Genomic DNA, 20,255 nt, shown 5'->3' on the forward strand with positions numbered 1-20,255 from the left:
TTCTTGAGAAGGGGGCAAAATGACTGTGTGTGACAAGTGATGCTTCAACTTCTTATTCTGTGATTCTTGATGGCCCTTTTGACATTTCACCCCAAATAGCCTGCATGCAACTGACTGGAATGGAAGACACCGAGACTGGGAACAGCTGCCACAGGGCAGGAGGAATGGGGCACCCAAAGAGGACTCAACATGGCTGACCACCTCACAGACTGCCAAAATTGACCCTGCTTCCCTCCACAGGGAGATGGAGAGAAATAGGTTGTACGAATCCTTTGGTTCTATGGAAACAGAATTCCGGAGACACCAAGAAATAGAGACCCCTTCAAGTGTTTCACTCACCCATTATTCCTTTTTTTTTTTTTTTTTTTTTTTGAGACAGGGTCTCGCTTGGATGCCCAGGTTGGAGTCCAGTGGCGCAATCTCGGCTCACTGCAGTCTCAACCTCTAGGACTCAGGTAATCCTCCCACCTCCGCCTCCCACGTAGCTGGGACCACAGGTGTGCACCACCATGCCTGGCCAATTTTTTAAATTTTTTGTAGAGATGGGGTTTTGCCATGATGCCCAGGCTGGTCTCAAAACTCCTGAGCTCAAGCAATTCACCCACCTTGGCATCTCAAAGTACTGGGATTACAGGCGTGACCAACTGCATCTGGCCCCTTTATTCCTTTTTTGTGACAAGACTGTTCTTTGTCCTGTTCCTGCTCACTGCCAGCAGATGGGAGTCTTTAACTGTACAGTCTTGGGCTCCTGAGATTTTACAGAACAAGCTCACACCCATGACTCACAGCTAAACTTCTGCTGGTGCAACCTAGGAACCATTCCGGCTGGAAGGTGCAGCATAAGACACTAAGACCCACAGACAATGTTTTTGCTACGCTTTTAGAGACACGCACATACCTCTAAAACAGAGATTGGCAAACTGCTTCTGTAAAGAGCGAGAAAGTAAATATTTTAGCCTTTGCAGGCCAGATGGTCTCTGTTGTAACTACGCAACTCTGCTGTTATAATTGTCATATGGCTGCTGAAGCACAATATGCAAACAAATGGGAGTGGCTGTCTTCCAATAAAACTTTATTTACAAAAACAGGCTGTGGGCCAGATTTGGCCCTGGGCTACAGTTTGTAACACCTGTTCTAAAAAAGCAAACAAATGTAATATATATATACACATATATATATGTATATATATATTTATATTTTACAAGAAACTTCAGACCAAAAAAAAGGCCTTCAGCCCAATATAACTACCAATCAAAACCAAAACATTTCTACAAAGAACTTTCAGACACTATACAGTCTTCCTTCCTCATTACTGACTGACTGCCTTTTTCTTAGGAGGGGTACGTAAGCCTCAGGGTACTTTGCTCAGAAATAAGAGGCTCAGATTTATTAGTTATTAATCCATCTACAAGACAGGAGAAAAAAAAAACAAACTGCGAAACAAATCAAAGGGGTCTCAGGTCCAATGGCAGGATCTCTCCAGCGGCCTCTGTTAACACTGACATAGCACATTCTCTCACACTGTACTGTGCTCTGGTTCCTCACACCACACCATGGGACAACTCATTACAAAAACACAACACGTCCGCCTGGCGTAGTGGCTCATACCTGTAATCTCAGCACTTTGGGAGGCTAAGGTAGGTGGATCACTTGAGGCCAGGAGTTTGAGACCAGCCTGGCCAACACAGTGAAATGCTAGCTCTACTAAAAATACCAAAATTAGCCCTGCGTGGTGGTGAATGCCTGTAATCCCAACTACTAGGGAGGCTAAGACAGGAGAATCGCTTCAACCCGGGAGGTGGAGGTTGCTGTGAGCCAAATCACACCATGGCATTCCAGCCTGCGTGAGAGAGTAAGACTCTGTCTCAAAAACAACAATGACAGAAAAACAAAGACACAACAGATCTACAGAAAAGGGAAGGTCACCCTCCTGAAAAACCAGAGGCTGTGTGCAGGGGAAAGAGGAAGAAATGTGGAGTTTAATGGGCAGATTCCAATGCTTGATCCCTGCCCCAGAGCCTCTGGCTGCAGGATCCTGGAAGACAATCTTGCAGTCCCATTTCCTTCATCTGTGCAAAACACCCTTACAGAGTTCTCGAGTTAATTCATGAGGTCACGTATGTAAAAACACTTCATGTTAGTGATTATATCTTGAGAAGAGAATGCAGAGGCAAACAAATACCTACACTCTGTTGAGGTCACTGATTTCTCACTTTAGTAAGAGAAGGGTTGACAGCTCTGATGACCAAAGACCTTCACATCAGGTAAACTGATTAGGGACAAAACAGATAAGCAGGTCTTGGTCAACATCCGCAAAAAATCTGGAGAAACGCACGTACCCATTACTGTCATATGACGGACCTGATAGAACCAAGCAAAATCTGTACAAACCTACAAAAGAAAAAAAAGCAATTAGTGAGGACTTTTTTTTTTTCTCTTCTCAGAGACAAAGTCTCACTCTGTCACCCAGGCTGGAGTGCAGCGGCATGATCTCGACTCACTGCAACCACCGTTCTCCTGGGTTCAAGCAATTCTTCTGCCTCAGCCTCCCGAGTAGCTGGGATTACAGGTGCCCACCACCTCACCCAGCTAATTTCTGTATTTTTAATAGAGACAGGGTTTCACCACGTTGGCCACGCTGGTCTCTAACTCCTGACCTCAAGTGATCTGCCCACCTCAGCCTCCCAAAGTGCTGGGATTACAGGCGTGAGCCACCATGCCTGGCCAATCAGTGAGGACTTTGTAGGGAAACGGTTTGGCTATAAAAACTAAGCCCAGGTGGCCAGGCATGGTGGCTCACGCCTGTAATCCTAGCACTTTGGGAGGCCAAGGTGGGCAGATCACAAGGTCAGGAGATTGTGACCAGCCTAGCCAACACGGTGAAACCCCATCTCTACTAAAAATACAAAAATTAGCCAGGCATGGTGGCGTGCACCTGTAGTCCAAGCTATTCAGGAGGCTAAGGCAGAAGAATCGCTTGAAGCCGGGAGGTGGAGGCTGCAGTGAGCTGAGATTGCACCACTGCGCTCCAGCCTGGGCAACAGAGCAAGACTGTCTCAAAAAAATAAAATAAAATAACTAAGCCCAGGAGTTAAAGACCACACTCTAGTTTTCTTTCCCTGTGAGAATGTAATTAGACCTGCATTCATACTCTAACAGAGCAGTTAAGAGACCAAATCAGAAAAAGACTACAAAATGGCTTTGCTACATATTGTCATCACCTAGCCATACAAATCTCCAAATTTTACCCAAGATGCCATTATCCTGACAAAATCTTAGTTACTGTCAAAATTACAAATGTAGGCAGGGCGCAGTGGCTAATGCCTGTCATCTCAGCACTTTGAGAGGCTGAGGCAGGAGGACTGCTTGAGGCCAGGAGTTCAGGACCAGCCTGGGGAACATAGTGAGACCACTGTCTCTACCAAAAAACTTAAAAATCAGCCAGATGTGGTAATGCATGCCTGTGCTCCCAGCTACACGGGAGGATCGCTTAAGCCCAGGAGTTCGAGGCTGCAATGAGCCATGATTGTGCCACTGCATTCCACCCTGGGTGACGGGGTAAGACTCTGGCTCAAAAAAAAAAAAGTTATAAATGCATGCATGGGCTCTCCATTCCAGCAATTCTACTGGTGGAATTTTTCCTCCTGACATATTTCTACTCATACTGAGAGAAATATAAGGGTTTTTATTATAGCTCCATTTGTAACAACAATTAGAGACAACCTAAAACATCTGTCTCTAGGGCCCTGGTGAGATAAAACAGGACTGACAGTCGTAGGCGCATCTAGGCAGATGGGACAGGGGTGGGAGACAGGCTTTTGCTGCAGAACTTTTCATATATATATATAATTTTTTTTTTTTTTTTTTTTTAGACGGAGTCTCGCTCTGTCACCCAGGCTGGAGTGCAGTGGCCGGATCTCAGCTCACTTCAAGTTCCGCCTCCCAGGTTTACGCCATTCTCCTGCCTCAGCCTCCTGAGTAGCTGGGACTACAGGCGCCCGCCACCTCACCCGGCTAATTTTTTGTATTTTTTAGTAGAGACAGGGTTTCACCGGGTTAGCCAGGATGGTCTCGATCTCCTGACCTTGTGATCCGCCCGTCTCGGCCTCCCAAAGTGCTGGGATTACAGGCTTGAGCCACCGCGCCCGGCCAAGGGTGAAAATCTTCCAAAAATGAAATCTAAACACTTGGAGAGGGAGGAGGGGAATTTGAACATACCTTTAATCTCCAGAAGGTGGTATCCATGCCTGCCCCAAGGTTGATGATTTGACAATGACATTCTGTCTTCCGTAGAAACGCCTTTATAAGCTGACTGACACCATGGACTCGAGCAAAATATCCTGAGGGGTGGACACAGAAACAAGCTATCACACAGAGATGACAGAAATTATCCCTGTGAAGCCCACCCCAGCAGAAGAGCAAATCAGAAAGCATGCACCCTTCTGCAGTGTCAGAGGTTAATCTGCAGACTCGATGGGAGAAATAGCAACTTTCAAATTCTCTTTTTTTTGTTGTTGTTGTTTTTGTTAAAGGCATCTGAACCAAGGTAAGTACAATCTATTTCATGAAGCAATTAACTGCCTTTGAAAAAACGAGCTATATTTTTATATATGAAAAATAAGTGTTTTACTTTGAAACGTCTGAAGTCCATCTTGGAAATGTGCCTTTCATGGCTATACTGAAAGCTACTCTGGACTCAGGTAAACCTGAAAATTGTGAGATCACATGAAAAATAATATTATGGGTCAGGACACTGAGCAGATGAATGTTAACACAAAGGAAGCTATATTTGTTATCCTGTTCCCTTCACCTCCACCCTGAATGGGTTAGTCTCTATGTAAAATGGGGGTCACAGAGAAGACCAGCAAATTGTTGCCTAATAAAATGGCTTGCTACTAAAAACACAAAAATGAGCCAGGCATGGTGGTGCACAACTGTAATCCCAGCTTCTTGGGAGGATGGACCACAAGAATTGCTTGAACCCAGGAGGCAGAGGGTTGCAGTGGCCCAAGATTGCGCCACTGTTAAGTTTTCGGGTGGGGGGTTGGGGAAAAGGAGATGGGAAATAAAGAAGAAAAGACCACAAGGTCTGTCTGTGCTCTAAAACTCTGCTGCTCAAAGTATATGCATGGCTGTTAACAGTATGTGCCTATTTTAAGAAAAAAACCTGATAGCATTTAGAAACTTTATTACAATTTGACAGAGAAATTTCAAGTCTGTTCGATCTACTAATAAATGATTTGGAATTGTACATTGTATGTCATTTTCATTTTATTTTTCTAGATCATTTCTATTGTATTTTACAGAGATATCATCCGTGATGGATTGGACATTGGGGGAAATATGTCGTCACCATACACCATTTAGGAGGCACTCCAATTTGGCTGCATTCTAAAGGTTCAAGTCCAGGGTAGAAGAGAGGGGTGCTGCCAGGGCATGGGGTGGGGGTCTTTGCCTGTGCAGCATTTGTTAGGAAATCTTCCTCAAAAGCAGGGGAGGGAATGCAAAATAAAATTGCATGTCCTTGTTTTCAGAAACCACCACTTTAAAATTTCTTGGCATTTCTTATAGAACCCACCTACAGGATCCAATCTGAGGGCCAAGATTCCCTGCACACACAAGAATTATGGTCATTTGGTCAATTTCTCAATCTGGCTGAGAATAAGGCAGGCTCCTGTCTCAAAGCCTTTGACTTCATTGGTGGAAATTATTTGCAGAGCCTAATAGTGTCATTAACACTAAAATAAGGCAACAAAAAGTAATTCTCCATCTCTTCCCTCTCAAGCTTTATACCGCTAAGCCAGAAAGGAGCTGAATGACTACCTTTCCTGCATACTCTGTTGTCTGGGAAAGAGCAACTGGGGACTTAACACATTCAGGCTGCTGCCAAACAAACGTTGCACATGGCACATGCATGTCCAGATACAGACTTCTCTTTACGCTCTGGAGTTTCTAAGGGGCAGGCATCTGAAACAATATTCTAGTTATGTTCTGGAACAAGTTGCCTGTTGGTGCAAGCTTCAAAATAAATAAATACTTAAATGGCCAACCCTATGTATATTGTGAGCTGGGGAGGAAAATAAATCTACTGAAGACTCTTTTTTTTTTGAGATAGGGTCTCGCTCTGTCACCCAGGATGGAATGCAGTGGTACAATCTTAGCTCACTGCAGCTTCGATTGCCTGAGCTCTAGTGATCTTCCCACCTCAGCCTCCCAAGTAGCTGGGACTACAGGCACAAGCCACCACACCTGGCTAATTTTTTTTTATTTTTTGTAGAGACAGGATTTTACCACGTTGCCCAGGCTGGTCTTGAACTCCTGAGCTCAAGTGATCTACCTGCCTTGGCCTCCCAAAGCGTTAGGATTGCAGACGTGAGCCACCACACCCAACTCTGTTGAAGAATCTTTTTTTTTTTTTTTTTTTTTTTGAGATGGAGTCTCGCTCTGTTGCCCAGGCTGGAGTGCAGTGGCGCACTTCCAGGTTCATGCCATTCTTCTGCCTCAACTTCCTGAGTAGCTGGGACTACAGGTGCCCACCACCACGCCTGGCTAATTTTTTGTATTTTTAGTAGAGATGGGGTTTCACCGTGTTAGCCAGGATGATCTTCATCTCCTGACCTCGTGACCTGCCCGCCTCGGCCTCCCAAAGTGCTGGGATTACAGGAGTGAGCCACCGCACCCAGCCCTGTTGAAGAATCTTAAGGGCCAAATCTCCTAAGCCTAGGCCTACTGCTGTCAGCACCTCTGAGCCCTCCTTCATATGAGAATTACCAGGTCTCACAACACTTTCCCTCTCAACAGTGGGGAACGTCAACAAAGCTGTAAAAGACCCTCTAGGCTTACAACCCTCAAGCTGTGCAACTGGGCAGAAATCCTCAACTTCCATCCTCAGGGAAGATTCATATACACAGACAAGAGGCGTGAAAACTAAGATATGCTCAGCCTGAAATATACAAAAGCCTTTGGAATGTCTCCTTATAGACACTGGGTTATAGAAAAACCCAATTAAATCCACATAATTAGTCCACACACCTAGATGAGCCATAGGCAACCAACCAACCAGAGGAAAAGTCTGATGTAAACTCTGATAAGAGACTGTCCTCCTCATAATTGTACTATAAAGCAGTTTCTCCGTATTTATCCAATTAGAGTAGGAATACACATCTGAAAAATAAAGCTTTATGTATTTTTTTCATTGGGGAAAAAAAGTGATCACTGATAGGGAGTTTACAGTGAAAGATATTTAAATGGGCTTCAAATATATGAAAATGATCTTCAACGTTACCTATAAATAGGAGAAATATTTTTAAAATTGCAACAAGATACCATTTTTCACATGACAGATTAACAAAGATTAGTACTTTTTTTCCCAATTCATTAAATTTAATAAAATTTCAAAAACTCTCATGATTTTAAAGTGGAAGTAGATATTGTGTTTTTTTTGTTTTTTTTTTTTTTTTTTTTTAAGTTCCGGGATACATGTGCAGAATGTGCAGGTCCGTTACATAGGCATACATATGCCATGGTGGTTTGCTGCACCCATTAACCTGTCATCTAGATTTGAAGCCCCGCATGCACTAGGTATTTATCCTAATGCTCTCCCTCCCCTTACCCCTCACCCCGACAGGCCCCAGTGTGTGATGTTCCCCCTCCCTGTGTCCATGTGTTCTCACTGCTCAACTCCCATTTATGAGTAAGAACATGCAGTGTTTGGTTTTCTCTTCCTCTGTTCGCTTGCTAAGAATGATGGCTTCCAGCTTCATCCATGTCCTTGCAAAAGAAATGATCTCATTCCTTTTTAAGGCTGCAAACAAGTTTTATAACACATCATGTTGGTGAGGATCTGGTGAAATAAGCACTTTTGCGCACAGCTGGAAAGGGAGCAGACCACGACTCCCTTCAAGAATGAACCCCTAAAACCTCAGGCAGCTGATGAGGTGCTGTTGGGCAGGGAGATGGTCGCTTGCCTCTGTTGATTTCGGGGGCTTTCCTCTCTTTAGACAGTCTCACAAAGTGCTGGATGTAAGGGTCGTGCCAGTAGCCAATGCTTACTGCAAACCTGGAAGGGAGGAAAAAGGAGGCAGGTGAGTAGAGATGGAGTAGGTTCAGGCCAAGGTCCACTGCCAAGTTCCCAGGAACCAGGTCAAGGAACTCGACAAAAACCAACCATCCACCTCAAAAGGCCAAGTGCACGTTTAGTGCCCCGTTACACATGTGAAGACGCAGCCATCCGTTCATCTTTATGTTCACATTACACCACCTATCACATTGCCTACAGTGGGCCTTCTCACTCCCTTTCCTCATATTGCTAATTCACTTCCCAGGACCCTACATAGCAAATAACCTCACTTCATGCTTCATATAGAAGATGTGCAGCCATTTATTCACTCCGCAAACTCATGGCCACAGTTAGTTAATTCCACTAAATGAAAAGGCCTGTGCCCAGAGGAAGGGAGACTCAGAAACACTCGACAAACAGCATGAATTAACCCAAGTGTTTCTCCTGTCTCTGTATTAGGTGCCGTCCTCTTACTCCCCTTAGAGAGGTCAGAGTAGGGAAACCAGGAACAAATGAACACAGCAAGCACCAACAAAACAATGTGGAAAATGCTACAGGAGCCTTAATTCTCTCTACCCAGTCTATACCACAAGGAGTTAAGGCTTCGTTTAGCACAGGAAGCCTTCCTGTAACCATGAGTAGAACCAGCTTTAGGATGACTGAGGAGTCATGAAAAGAACCTGGATCCCAAAGGCCATGCTCAGCTGCTCTGGGTCTGTGGACTGCTCTACCTCTGAACATCAATTTTGTGAGATAGTAAGTGTCTTCACCCTTTTAGCCAATGTGAGTCAGGCTTCTGTTACTTGCAGCCCAAAGCATCCTAGTGATACCCTGAGTAATACCCCCATTTCCTGTTGCCTGCTAAGTAAGGTGAAATTTAGGGTTTGGGTGTGTCATGTCTCCGAGCTTCTAGAAGCAGATCATATAGCTTTAAATCTACTACTAAGGCTCATCTCTGGCCTGACTACAGTAAGTGTTGAATTCTGCACCATCTCCAACCTCTTTCATCCACAGGCACCCAAAAAGAAGCACACGTTCAGCTGTTCCATGCAGCAACTCACCACAGAAACATGCAGAATATCCACTAATGGACACGATCTGTTACACAAGCCCAGACTGTCCAAGGAAAACAGCATACCCACACAGTTTTATAACAGCATACTTTAAAAATGTTTTCAAACAGTCATGACCCATTAATACAATAAAATCAGTTTGTTTGTAAATCTGCATTTTTTTTAAATGTCCAACAAAGTAAAATAAAAAATAGGATGCATTACATATAGTAAGGATTAAGACATTCATGACACTTACTCCCGGCTTCAAGTGATTCTCCAACCTCCGCTTCCGAAGGTGCTGAGATTACAGGCGTGGGTCACCGTGCCCAGCCTACTTCTGTTTCAAGTGTGTGTTGAGGGTGTAAGTGCAATGAAAAACATATTTTCTCATTGTGGTTGGCAGTTTGGGAAACGCTGATTTCAAAGAAATCATATAGTGTCCTCTAGTGGTAAAAGCCACATCTGCAGTGGAAACAAGAATGATAGCCCAGCAACCCACAGATGAGAATACTCATCCCACAGTTTTAAGGATTGGAAGGGACCTTAGAAATGATCTCATCAACCCTAACATCCAGTGCAAGAACCAATGCAACAACAAGTCACTGCTTGACTACTTCCCCAAGGAAGGCACCCACCCCACTGCTAAGCAGCTCTGCTGAAAAGCTGATCAATTTGCCTCCCTCTGGAAGTCGTAACTTGTTGGACTCTTGGACAATGAAGAGCAGTTCTATCCTCTCACCTCTGGATTCGTCACAGTATTCAATACTGAGTTTAGTCAAGGAACATGTGGGTGTCTGCCAAGTGCTAGGCACTGGGGGTACAGCAGTAAACAAGGAGAGAAAGGAGAGAGACAGATAATTACAAGATGATGAGGAATGAAGGCTGTGACTCATAGAGGGGATGAAGGTGACAGGGGAAGGCCTCTCCCAGAAGGGGATGGCCGTGGCGAGCCCTGGAGAATGGAAGAGTCAGATGTCCAAAAGGCATTCCAGACAGGAGGAAGGGCAGGCAGAAAGGCTCGGGGAACACACCTGAGCCTCCAGTACAGAGAGGAGGCAGGGAGGCCGGAGGACAGCAAGAAACTGGAGAGGAGGCCAGAGGGAGAAGCAGGCTCAAGATGCAGGGCCTGGCGGGCATCTGGGACTGACCTCAAGAGCACCCTGTCCGTGGTCACAGTGGTGCACAGTGGTAGAGAGTGGTGAGATGCACGGGTCCATAACACAAACACACCCAGCCAGAAACTCCCACCGGCTCCCACCTCCTAGTGCCCCTAACACTTTCCTCCTCCCACTCTGCAAACCCAGGTGACTGCAATGGGTTTCCATGCACCCTAGGAAGAAGGATCTCACTGTCCAGCCTATCAGAGTGGCCAAGATGAAAAGATTTGCCACCCAGTGTCGGGCAGTGAGGAGGAGAGTGCTGTCGGGGGTTGCCGATGAGAGTTCTGAAGGGAGACAAGTAGCAAGTTTCAGGATGTACAGGACATCAGCTGGAGAGTAAGTGAATCAACTGCTGAACAAACTGGCAACAAAATTGTTATTATCATTTTTTTTTTTTTTGAGACAGAGTTTTGCTCTTGTGGCCCAGGCTGGAGTGCAATGGCGTGATGTCAGCTCACTGCAACCTCCGCCTTCCAGTTTCAAGTGATTCTCCTGCCTCAGCCTTCCGAGTAGCTGGGATTACAGGTGCCTGCCACAACGCCTGGCTAATTTTTATATTTTTAGTAGAGATGGGGTTTCATCACCTTGGGCAGGCTGGTCTCGAACTCCTGATATCGTGATCCACCTGCCTCAGCCTCCCAAAGTGCTGGGATTACAGGCGTGAGCCATCACGCCCAGTCCAACAAAACTATTATTTAATCGAACTCTGGAGAGGGATAAGAAAGAGGGCACTCAAGCTGCCGGAATCTTAAACTGGCACAATCATACTGCAAGGCACTGTGATGACAAGTATAAAAGGCCTGAAACACATGCATACACAATGACCACACAATCCCATTTCTAGGACTTAATCCTAAGAAAATCATCAAGAATGGGCACAAAGATTTCTCTGCAGGAACACTGAACACGGAGTGACAGTATCAGGTGAACAAACCCCGTTGCAAAATTGTATGTATAGGATGTTCCCAATTTTGTTAGAGAATACATACACACACAAGGCTGCCCACAGCAGACACCAAAGTGCTAATACACTGTTATCTCTGCACCCTCCATGACACTGTGCATCCAGTTCTGCCTGTCCATTTCCATTACACGTCTCTGCTCCCAAAACCCAGAGAATATCACTTCTATTTGTATATCCTGATTTCACATTTAAAGCCAGACTCAAAGAATCAAACATCTCAGATTTGGAAAGACCTCAAAGATTTTCCCACTTTTCTTTCAATCCACCAATGCTTTCAGTTTCCATGACATTCACGTGCCACCTGTTCAATTTAGTGTGTCTTTAAATCACTTTTTAAAAATACCGAGGTCGGAGGTGCTGCCTAATATTTTCTGCTAACACAACACTGTAATAATTAGCTAACTACAAAAATGATAAACATCTGTGTAACACCTAAAATCATCTCTTTCCTCCCACGGGAAAGGCAGATCTGGTCCAACCACCTAATGCTTCATTCAAGAAGCATTTACTGACTGAGTCCTATCTCCACGAGCGTCAACTGGAACGACGGGGCCTTCTTCTGAAAGGTGTGAAATCCCCTCCAACAGCCGTTTCCTCATCTGAGGCGTCAAAGAATGAAAAGGGGCCTCCCTGCTCACCTGGCCTATAAGGATCAAGCCTGGAGTCTCACTTCTTTCATCGACGGTCACCAAGTGCTTACTATGTGCCAGGCATTATTCCAAATGCTTGACAAAATATGAATACACACAAATAGGAACCCTCATAAGACCCTACAAGGCAGGCTCGGCTTTACAGATTGAAGTCAGTTATATCAGCTGTGGAACTTAATTCTATTAACATAGAGAACTGAAAGTTTAATGTAGGTGTTCAAACTTTCTCACCTGGATTTAAATCTGACCCCCCATACACACTTGTTTTTTCCCCTCATAACACTTGAGTTGCTTAAATGATGTGTGTGTGTTTGTACACACCTGTACACATAAGTCATGTGTTGCTTCAAGATGAGGATACATTCTGAAAAAACGTGCTGTTAGGTAATTGTTGTGTAAATATCACAGAGTGCACTTACACAAAGCTAGATGGTACAGCCCACTACACACCCAGACTACAAGGTATAGCTAGTCCTCCTAGGCTACAAACCTCTATAGCACACTGTACTGAATAATGCATACAACCATAACACAATGATAAGTATCTAAACATAGCTAACTTAAAAAAGGTACCATATCTACGGATCACTTGAGGTCAGGAGTTCAAGACCAGCCTGGCCAACATGGTGAAACCCCGACTCTATTAAAAATACAAAAATTAGCTGGGTGTGGTGGCAGGCGCTTGTAATCCCAGCTACTCAGGAGGCTGAGGCATGAGAATCCCCTGAAACCAGGAGGCAGAGGTTGCAGTGAGCCAATATTGTGCCACCGCACTCCATCCTGGGTGGTAAGAGCAAAACTCTGTCTCAAAAAAAAAAGTACCATATCTCAACATAAACACAGAAAAGGTACAGTAAAAATACAGGATAAAACATAAAAAATGGGCCAGGTATGGTGGCTCACGCCTGTAATCCCAGCACTTTGGGAGACCGAGATGGACGGATCATCTGAGGTCAGGAATTCGAGAGCAGCCTAACCAATATGATGAAACCTTGTCTCTACTAAAAATACAAAAATTATCCGGGCATAGTGGCATGCATCTGTAATCCCAGTTACTTGGGAGGCTAAGACAGGAGAATCACTTGAACCCGGGAAGCAGAGGTTGCAGTGAGCTGAGATCGCACCATTGCACTCCAGCCTGGGAAACAAGAGTGAAACTCTGTCTCAAAAAAAAAAAAAAAAAAGAAAAAGAAAAAGATAAAAAATGGTACCCCTATACAAAGCACTTGCCATGAATGGAGCTTGCAAGGCTGGAAGTTGCTGTGGATGAGTGAGTGACTGACTGGTGAGTGAACGTGAAGGCCTAGGATATTGCTTTACACTATTATAAGCTTTCAAAACAATGTACACTCAGGCTACACTAAACTTTTACAATTTTTCTTTCTCTAATAAGTTAATCTTGGCTTACTGTAGTTTACTTAAATTTAAACTTTTTCAACTTTTTACTCTTTTATAATAACAGGTCTACCGTGTAGAGTTTCCTGAAAAGATACTGCTTTCCTGATGAAAGGAAATACACTCTTGAGAGGCAGATGTCCTTTCCTAGGATTCTTTCTTTTTCTTCTTCCCTCCTGGAGCAAAGCTGCTCAAATTGACTAAGAATACTCAGCAATTCCCTGGTAAAAACCTATCCTTACGTCTGCAAAACAAGCTGTGGGAATTGCATCTGACTCAATTTGCAACTAAAAGCCTTTGGAAGTCAACATTTTGAGCTATCAGATTGAAAGAAAGCAATTTAGGCCAAGCATAGTGGCTCACTCTTGTAATCCTAGCATTTTGGGAGGCCGAGGCGGGCAGATCACCTGAGGTCAGAAGTTCGAGACCAGCCTGGCCAACATGGTGAAACCCTGCCTCTACTAAAAATACAAAAATTTAGCTGCGCATGGTGGCTCATGCCTGTAATCCCAGCTACTCGGGAGGCTGAGGCAGGAGAATCACTTGAACCCAGGAGGCAGGTTGTGGTGAGCCGAGATTGCACCACTGCACTCCAGCCTGGGTGATACAGCAAGACTCTGTCTCAAAAAAAAAAAAAAAAGAAAGAAATTTAACAGGAAGTCAAGGATGAAACACACACTGCAATGTTAAAGTGTAAGTAAGAATTTAGTGTATAAGGCTGGGTGCAGTGGTTTACGCCCGTAATCCCAACACTTTGGGAGGCTGAGGCGGGTGAGTCACCCAAGGTCAGGAGTTCAAGACCAGCCTGGCCAACATGGCGAAACCCCATCTCTACTAAAAATACAAAAAATTAGCTGGGCATGGTGGTGCATGTCTGTAATCACAGCTTCTCAAGAGGCTGAGACAGGATAATCACTTGAACCTGGGAGGTGGAGGTTGCAGTGAGCCAATATTGCACCATTGCACCCCAGCCTAAGCAAAGAGCGAGAATCTGTCGCAAAAAACAAAAACAAAAACAAAAAAAAACAATTTATATATAATACAAGTGTTGTCTCAAATCAATGGGGAAATACAGACCATTCAGTAGTTGGTATGGGGACAAATGGCTAATGATGTAGAATAAAATTAATACTACAACCTTACAACACACTAAAAAAGACAGATGAACAATCCAACCATAAAACCAAAGCCAGAAAAATGATAAAAGAAAAGTTACAATAATTGGAAATAGCCTAAGCATGGCCCCAAACTCACAACCTATAAAGGTAAAGATTGTCGGATTTTGTATCATAAAGATTTAGAACTTCTGAAGCGGGCACAGAGGCAAGCGCCTACATCCCAGCTACAAAGGAGACTGAGGCAGGAAGATCACCTGAGCCCAGGAATTTGAGACCAGCCTGGGCAACATAGCAAGATCCTGTCTCAAAATAAAGAAAAAAAGATTTACAATTTCTGAATTATGAAATGTACTGTACGAGTTGAACCAAGAGACAAGCATCAGCTTGACAGAAAATACTGCTACCAAACCAAAGGCAAAGGATAACTATGCCTGAAATAAAAAGTTCTTACAAATCACTAAGAAAACCACAACCAAACAAGACACGACAAACAGTCCAACAGGAAATAACATGGACTGGAAGCAGTGGCTCGCACCTGTAATCCCAACACTTTGGGAGGTCAAGGAGGGCAGATCATTTGAGCCCAGGAGTTTAAGAGCAGCCTGGGCAACACAGTGAGACTCCATCTCTATTGGAAAAAAACAAACAAACAAACATAGCCGGGCATGGTAGTGAATGCCTGTGATCCCAGCTACTCGGGAGGGTGAGGTGGAAGGATCACTTGAGCCACCAGGGAGGTCAAGGGTGCAGTGACCCAAGATGGTGCCACTGCTCTCCAGCCTGGGCGACAGAGTGAGACTGTCTCAAACAATAATAATAATCAGGAGAGAGGGTTCACATAAGAAATATCAATGACAGTGAACAGATTTTAAAAGCTCAGCCTCATGAGTGATTATAGGATAGAAATTAAAGAGACAGCCTATTTTCTACCCAGCAGCTGGTAAACAATGAAAGAGATGGAGACTATTCAATAATTAGCATTGCATTCACCATGGGTAGGTACAACTGATATAATATCTTGCAAGAAGCATTTTGCAAAAACTTCTCCCTGGAAATCTATTTCACAAGAAAATTCACACACACGTGTAAAAATGCTGATCACACTATTTTCAGAGCAAAACCAGAGCCACCTAAATGATGAACAACAGAAGAGTGGCCAATGTATGAAACTGCAGAACACGGTGCAGCCATTAAAAACAATGAGGCAGATCTCTGTGAAATGACATGGACAATATGCTCCTATTTGGCCACTGATATGGTTTGGCTGTGTCCTCACCCAAAATCTCACCTTGAATTGTAATCCCCATAATCCCTACATGTCAAGGGCAGGACCAAGCGGAGGTAATCGGATCATGGGGGCTGTTTCTCCCATGCTGTTCTCACGATAGTGAGTTTCACGAGATCTGACGGTTTTACAAGCGACGGGCATTCCCCGTGCTTGCGCTCACTCCGTCCTGCTGCCCTCTGAAGAAGGTACCTGCTTCTCCTTTGCCTTCTGCCATGACTGTAAGTCTCCTGAGGCCTCCCCAGCAATGGGAACTGTGGGTCAATTAAACCTCTTTCCTTTATAAATTACCCAGTCTCAGGTATTTCTTCCTAGCAGTATGAGAACAAACTAATACAGTCATTAAGGAAGAAAAAAAGAACTCACTTCTGTCATTAAAAATATTAATCTTTTAAGAGAAAAAATAATTTGAAATTTATATATATATATATATATATATATATATATATATTTATTTTTTTTTTTTTTTTTTTGGAGATGGAGTCTCACTCTGTCACCAGGCAGGAGTGCAGTGGTGTGATCTTGGCTCACTGCAACCTCCGACTCCTGGGTTCAAGCAATTCTGACTCAGCCTCCCAAGTAGCTGGAATTACAGGCTTCCACCACCACCTCCAGCTAATTTCTGTATTTTTAGTAGACACGGTTCACCATGTTGGCCGGGATGGTCTCAATCTCCTGACCTCGTGATCCGCCTGCCTCGGCCTTCCAAAGTGCTGGAATTACAGGCGTGAGCCACGGCACCCGGCCAAAACTGATATTCTTGATGTAAAAGTCATCAACTTCGGCAAACACATCCCAAAATTTAATCTGCTCCTTAAAAAAATGAAAACAAGGCCGAGTGTGTTGGCTCATGCCTATAATCCTAGCACTTTGGGAGGCCAAGGTGGGAGGATTACTTGAGGCCCAGGAGTTTGGGACCAGTCTAGGCAACAGGGCAAAACCCCGTCTCTACAAAAAAAAAAAAAAACAAACAAAATTCAGCCAGCCCTGGTGATGCACTCCTACAGTCTGAGCTACTCGGGACACTGAGTTGAGAGGATCACCTGAGCCCAGGGAGGTCAAGACTGCAGTAAGCTGTGAGTATACCAACCACTGCACTCCAGCCTGGGCCAGAGAGTAAGACCTCATCTCAAAAAAACAAAAAGAAAACAAGGCCAGGCGCAGTGTCTCACACCTGTAATCCAAGCACTTTGGGAGGCCAAGGCAGGCGTATCACATGAGGTCAGGAGTTTAAGAACAGCCTGGCTACACGGTGAAACCCCTTCTCTATTAAAATACAAAAATTAGCTGGGTGTGGCGGCACATGCCTGTAATTCCAGCTTCTTGGGAGGCTGAGGCATGAGAATCACCTGAACCCAGGAAGCAGATGCTGCAGTGAGCGGAGATCACGCCATTGTACTCCAGCCTGGGTGACAGAACGAGACTCTGTCTCAAAAAAAAAAAAAAAAGGTAAATAAAAAAAAAAAAAGAAATCAAACACCATAAAATTTCACTTTATTGATGGACTTTTTTTTTTTTCTTTTTTTGAGACAGGGTCTCACTCTGTCACCCAGGCTGGAGTGCACTGGCACGATCTTGGCTCACTGCAACCTTACCTCCTAGGTTCAAGCAATTCTCCTGCCTCAGCCTCCCAAGTAGCTGGGATTACAAGCACCCGCCGCCACACCCAGTTAATTTTTTATATTTTTAGTAGAGACGGGATTTCACCATGTTAGCCAGGATGATCTCCATCTCCTGACCTCATGATCTGCCTGCCTCGGCCTCCCAAAGTGCTGGGATTACAGGTGTGAGCCACTGCACCCAGCCTGATAGACAAGTTTTACGGCTAATTCATGTTTAACAGAATGTTCTAGTTCTGAAGTGGCATGTCTTCTCTGGGGATGGAAAGCAGCACCTGCCTTGAAAATATTTCAGATCACAATCTCAACCTTACTCTCTGGGGCACAGCTAAGAAGATGCCATCAGGATGCCGGAAAGGCCCTGGGCTAAGCCGTGAGGAAAAACTTGGCTTTGTGGAGAGACCCTGTGACCTGCTAAAGGGGAGAACATTTTTCCATGCAGTTGAAAATGAGATTAAGTTCTGTAACTTTCACAATGAAATTTCAGCCTTATAAGCCCTGGTCTGCTTCCTAGAACACACAGACCACTAAAAGTCAGTAAAACAGAAAACCAGAATGTTAAGACCTCATCAGGAAACACAATCTTGAACATGTGCACTCAGTTCCTGTCACTGTGGCCAGCTGACAAATACAGCTCACGTGGCGCAAAGGTAGGAATGATCTGTGCTCAGTTCGCGTCTATTCCAGTGGCAGAACACTAGGCACTTTCTAAACTACAACTGGGCCGACGACCACCAAGAAGATGAACAGGGTGTTATAGAACATTTAACAGAAGCTAGATCTTGTCTGCGGGTGTCAGAGAGGCCTCCTGGAGTGAGCCACATTTGAGCTAAGCCAAAAGCCTTGGAGTCATATTGGATCCCTCAGTCTCACCCCATATCCACTCTGCCAGAACATTCTATCAACTCCACCTTCAAAATGCGCCCAGAATCTTCTGATACATTCTCAGCACCTCCATCACCACTATCCTGATCCAAGCACCAGCCTGTCTCACAGGGGACACCCCTATAGCCAACTAACTGATCCTGCCTCCGTCCTTGCCCCTGCAGTCTCCTCCTAACAGAGGCAGAAGCAATGCTGTTAAAACCAAGTCAGGCCACCTCGCTCTTCAGTTCCAAATGCTCCAACAGCTCCCATCCCACTGAGAGGAAAAGTCGGGTCCTTACGAGAGCCTCCCTCGTGTGACCTGCAGCATCTGCCCCCACCTCCTGCGCCCATGCTGTCCCAGATCCATTCTGCCCTCCTCCCCATCCCTCATCCTGGTCTTGCTGCTCCTGGAACAGGTCAGGCCGGCTCCTGCCTCAGGGCATTTCTACTCTCCTGCTTCTCTCTGCTGGATACTGCTTCCCCAGACACCCACAGGGCTCACCCCCTGCCCCCTGCAAGCCTTTCCTCTGCACTGACCTCAGTGAGGCCTTCCCTGGCCACTCCATCTCAGATGACAATGCCTTCCAACACACCCACTGCATCTCCCACCATCTTACATGCCACATATTGTGCTCATTTGTTTCCTGGCTATGCCCCACCCACTCCCACTCCAGGAACAATGCTCCACAAGAGCTGCATCCTGTGTTTGGCTCACTTCTGCACTGGCAGGGTGGAGGAGAGCACCTCCACAACCGGAGCAGGTGCTCAACAAAGAATGTGGAGCGAATGCACTAACCTAGCAGATAATGTGGAACTAAACAGGCAAGGGAGGGTGGAGGAAGCATTCCAGGCAGAGGGAATGGCATGCTCCAGGGCCCCGAGGATGGAAGAAACAGGGCACATTAGATGAACTGAAGGGATGGCGGTGACGGAGGAGGGAAGTGTGGTATGAAGTGAGGCTGGGGAAGTACAGAGAGCAGGCCGGGGCCTGTAGCCCACGTAAGAAATGTTGGTCTTTTTCTAATGGCAACAGGAGGCCATTAAGCTAGGGAGTGACACGATCAAATGGATCAAATGGGCCTTTTACAAACCTCTGGCTTCAGTGTGAGATACAGATTTGGGGGAAGTAAGAGTGATTGGGGGAGCCCATTTGGGAGACTAGTACCATAGTTCAGATCACAGACGACAGAAACAGAGGTTGAGGAAAGTTGATTCCTTTCCTTACTTAGCCAAATAATTCCCTCATCCCCTAAATACTTAGTAGATAAAAGTTAACAGGTCTGGGTGACTGATTGCTTAAGAGGGAAAGTAAAAGGGCAGTTCCAAGACAATGCCAATTTTTTTTTTCTTTTTTTTTTGAGACGGAGTCTCCCTCTGTCGCCCAGGCTGGAGTGCAGTAGCACGATCCCAGTACGCTACAACCTCTACTTCCCTGGTTCAAGCGATTCTCCTGCCTCAGCCTCCCAACAGCTGGGATTACAGGCTCACACCACCATGCCCAGCTAATTTTTGTATTTTTAGAAGAGATGGGGTTTCACCATGTTGGCCAGGTTGGTCTCAAACTCCTGACCTCAGGTATCCACCCGTCTCGGCTCCAAAAGTGCTGTGATTACAGGTGTAGGCCACCACACCTGGCCTTAACTTGTGAACTGAATAAACCATGGCACCATTCACTGAGTTGCAGGTTGGGAATGGCAGGAGCTGATATGAAGCAGTTTTGGAAATAGTGAACTGGAGATAATACTGAGACATCCAAGTGGAGATTTCCAGCTGGCGGCCTATCAGGTTAGAGTGAGCAGATCGTGAAAAGGTACAGTATGTATGTCATGCAACAAAGTGCAGATGTTTACCTTGCAGCTGATGGGGAATCAAAAGGTTTTTAGGCGAGTGACAGAGTAAGATTTGCGATCCTGACAATCACCCTGGCCAGCAGGTAAGAGCGCATTGCAACAGATCAGGTGAGTGCGGAGAGCCCAAGCAAGGACTATGGTTGTGGAAAAGAGAGGAAGATGTCCCTTTTGTCACCGACCCCTCTCCCACACAGCTGCCTGGAATTTTCCTAAAATACAAACCAAGATCACAC

At 45.2% G+C, this 20,255-nt stretch overlaps 1 protein-coding gene across 2 annotated transcripts in view; it reads right to left on the bottom strand.

Moving 5' to 3' along the window:
- LCMT1 (leucine carboxyl methyltransferase 1) overlaps window positions 1-20,255 on the bottom strand; it is a 70,379-nt gene that overhangs the window by 44,732 nt on the left and 5,392 nt on the right. For both annotated transcript variants that reach the window (XM_050773840.1, XM_050773839.1), the window contains exons 2-3: window positions 7,968-8,059; window positions 4,219-4,340 (exon numbers count right to left, since the gene is read on the bottom strand). In XM_050773840.1, the coding sequence (XP_050629797.1) occupies window positions 4,219-4,340; window positions 7,968-8,059 (214 nt within the window). The remainder of the gene's footprint in view (window positions 1-4,218; window positions 4,341-7,967; window positions 8,060-20,255) is intronic.

Source organism: Macaca thibetana, chromosome 20 (assembly GCF_024542745.1).
Source record: "Macaca thibetana thibetana isolate TM-01 chromosome 20, ASM2454274v1, whole genome shotgun sequence".
Classification (NCBI taxonomy): Eukaryota; Metazoa; Chordata; class Mammalia; order Primates; family Cercopithecidae; genus Macaca; species Macaca thibetana.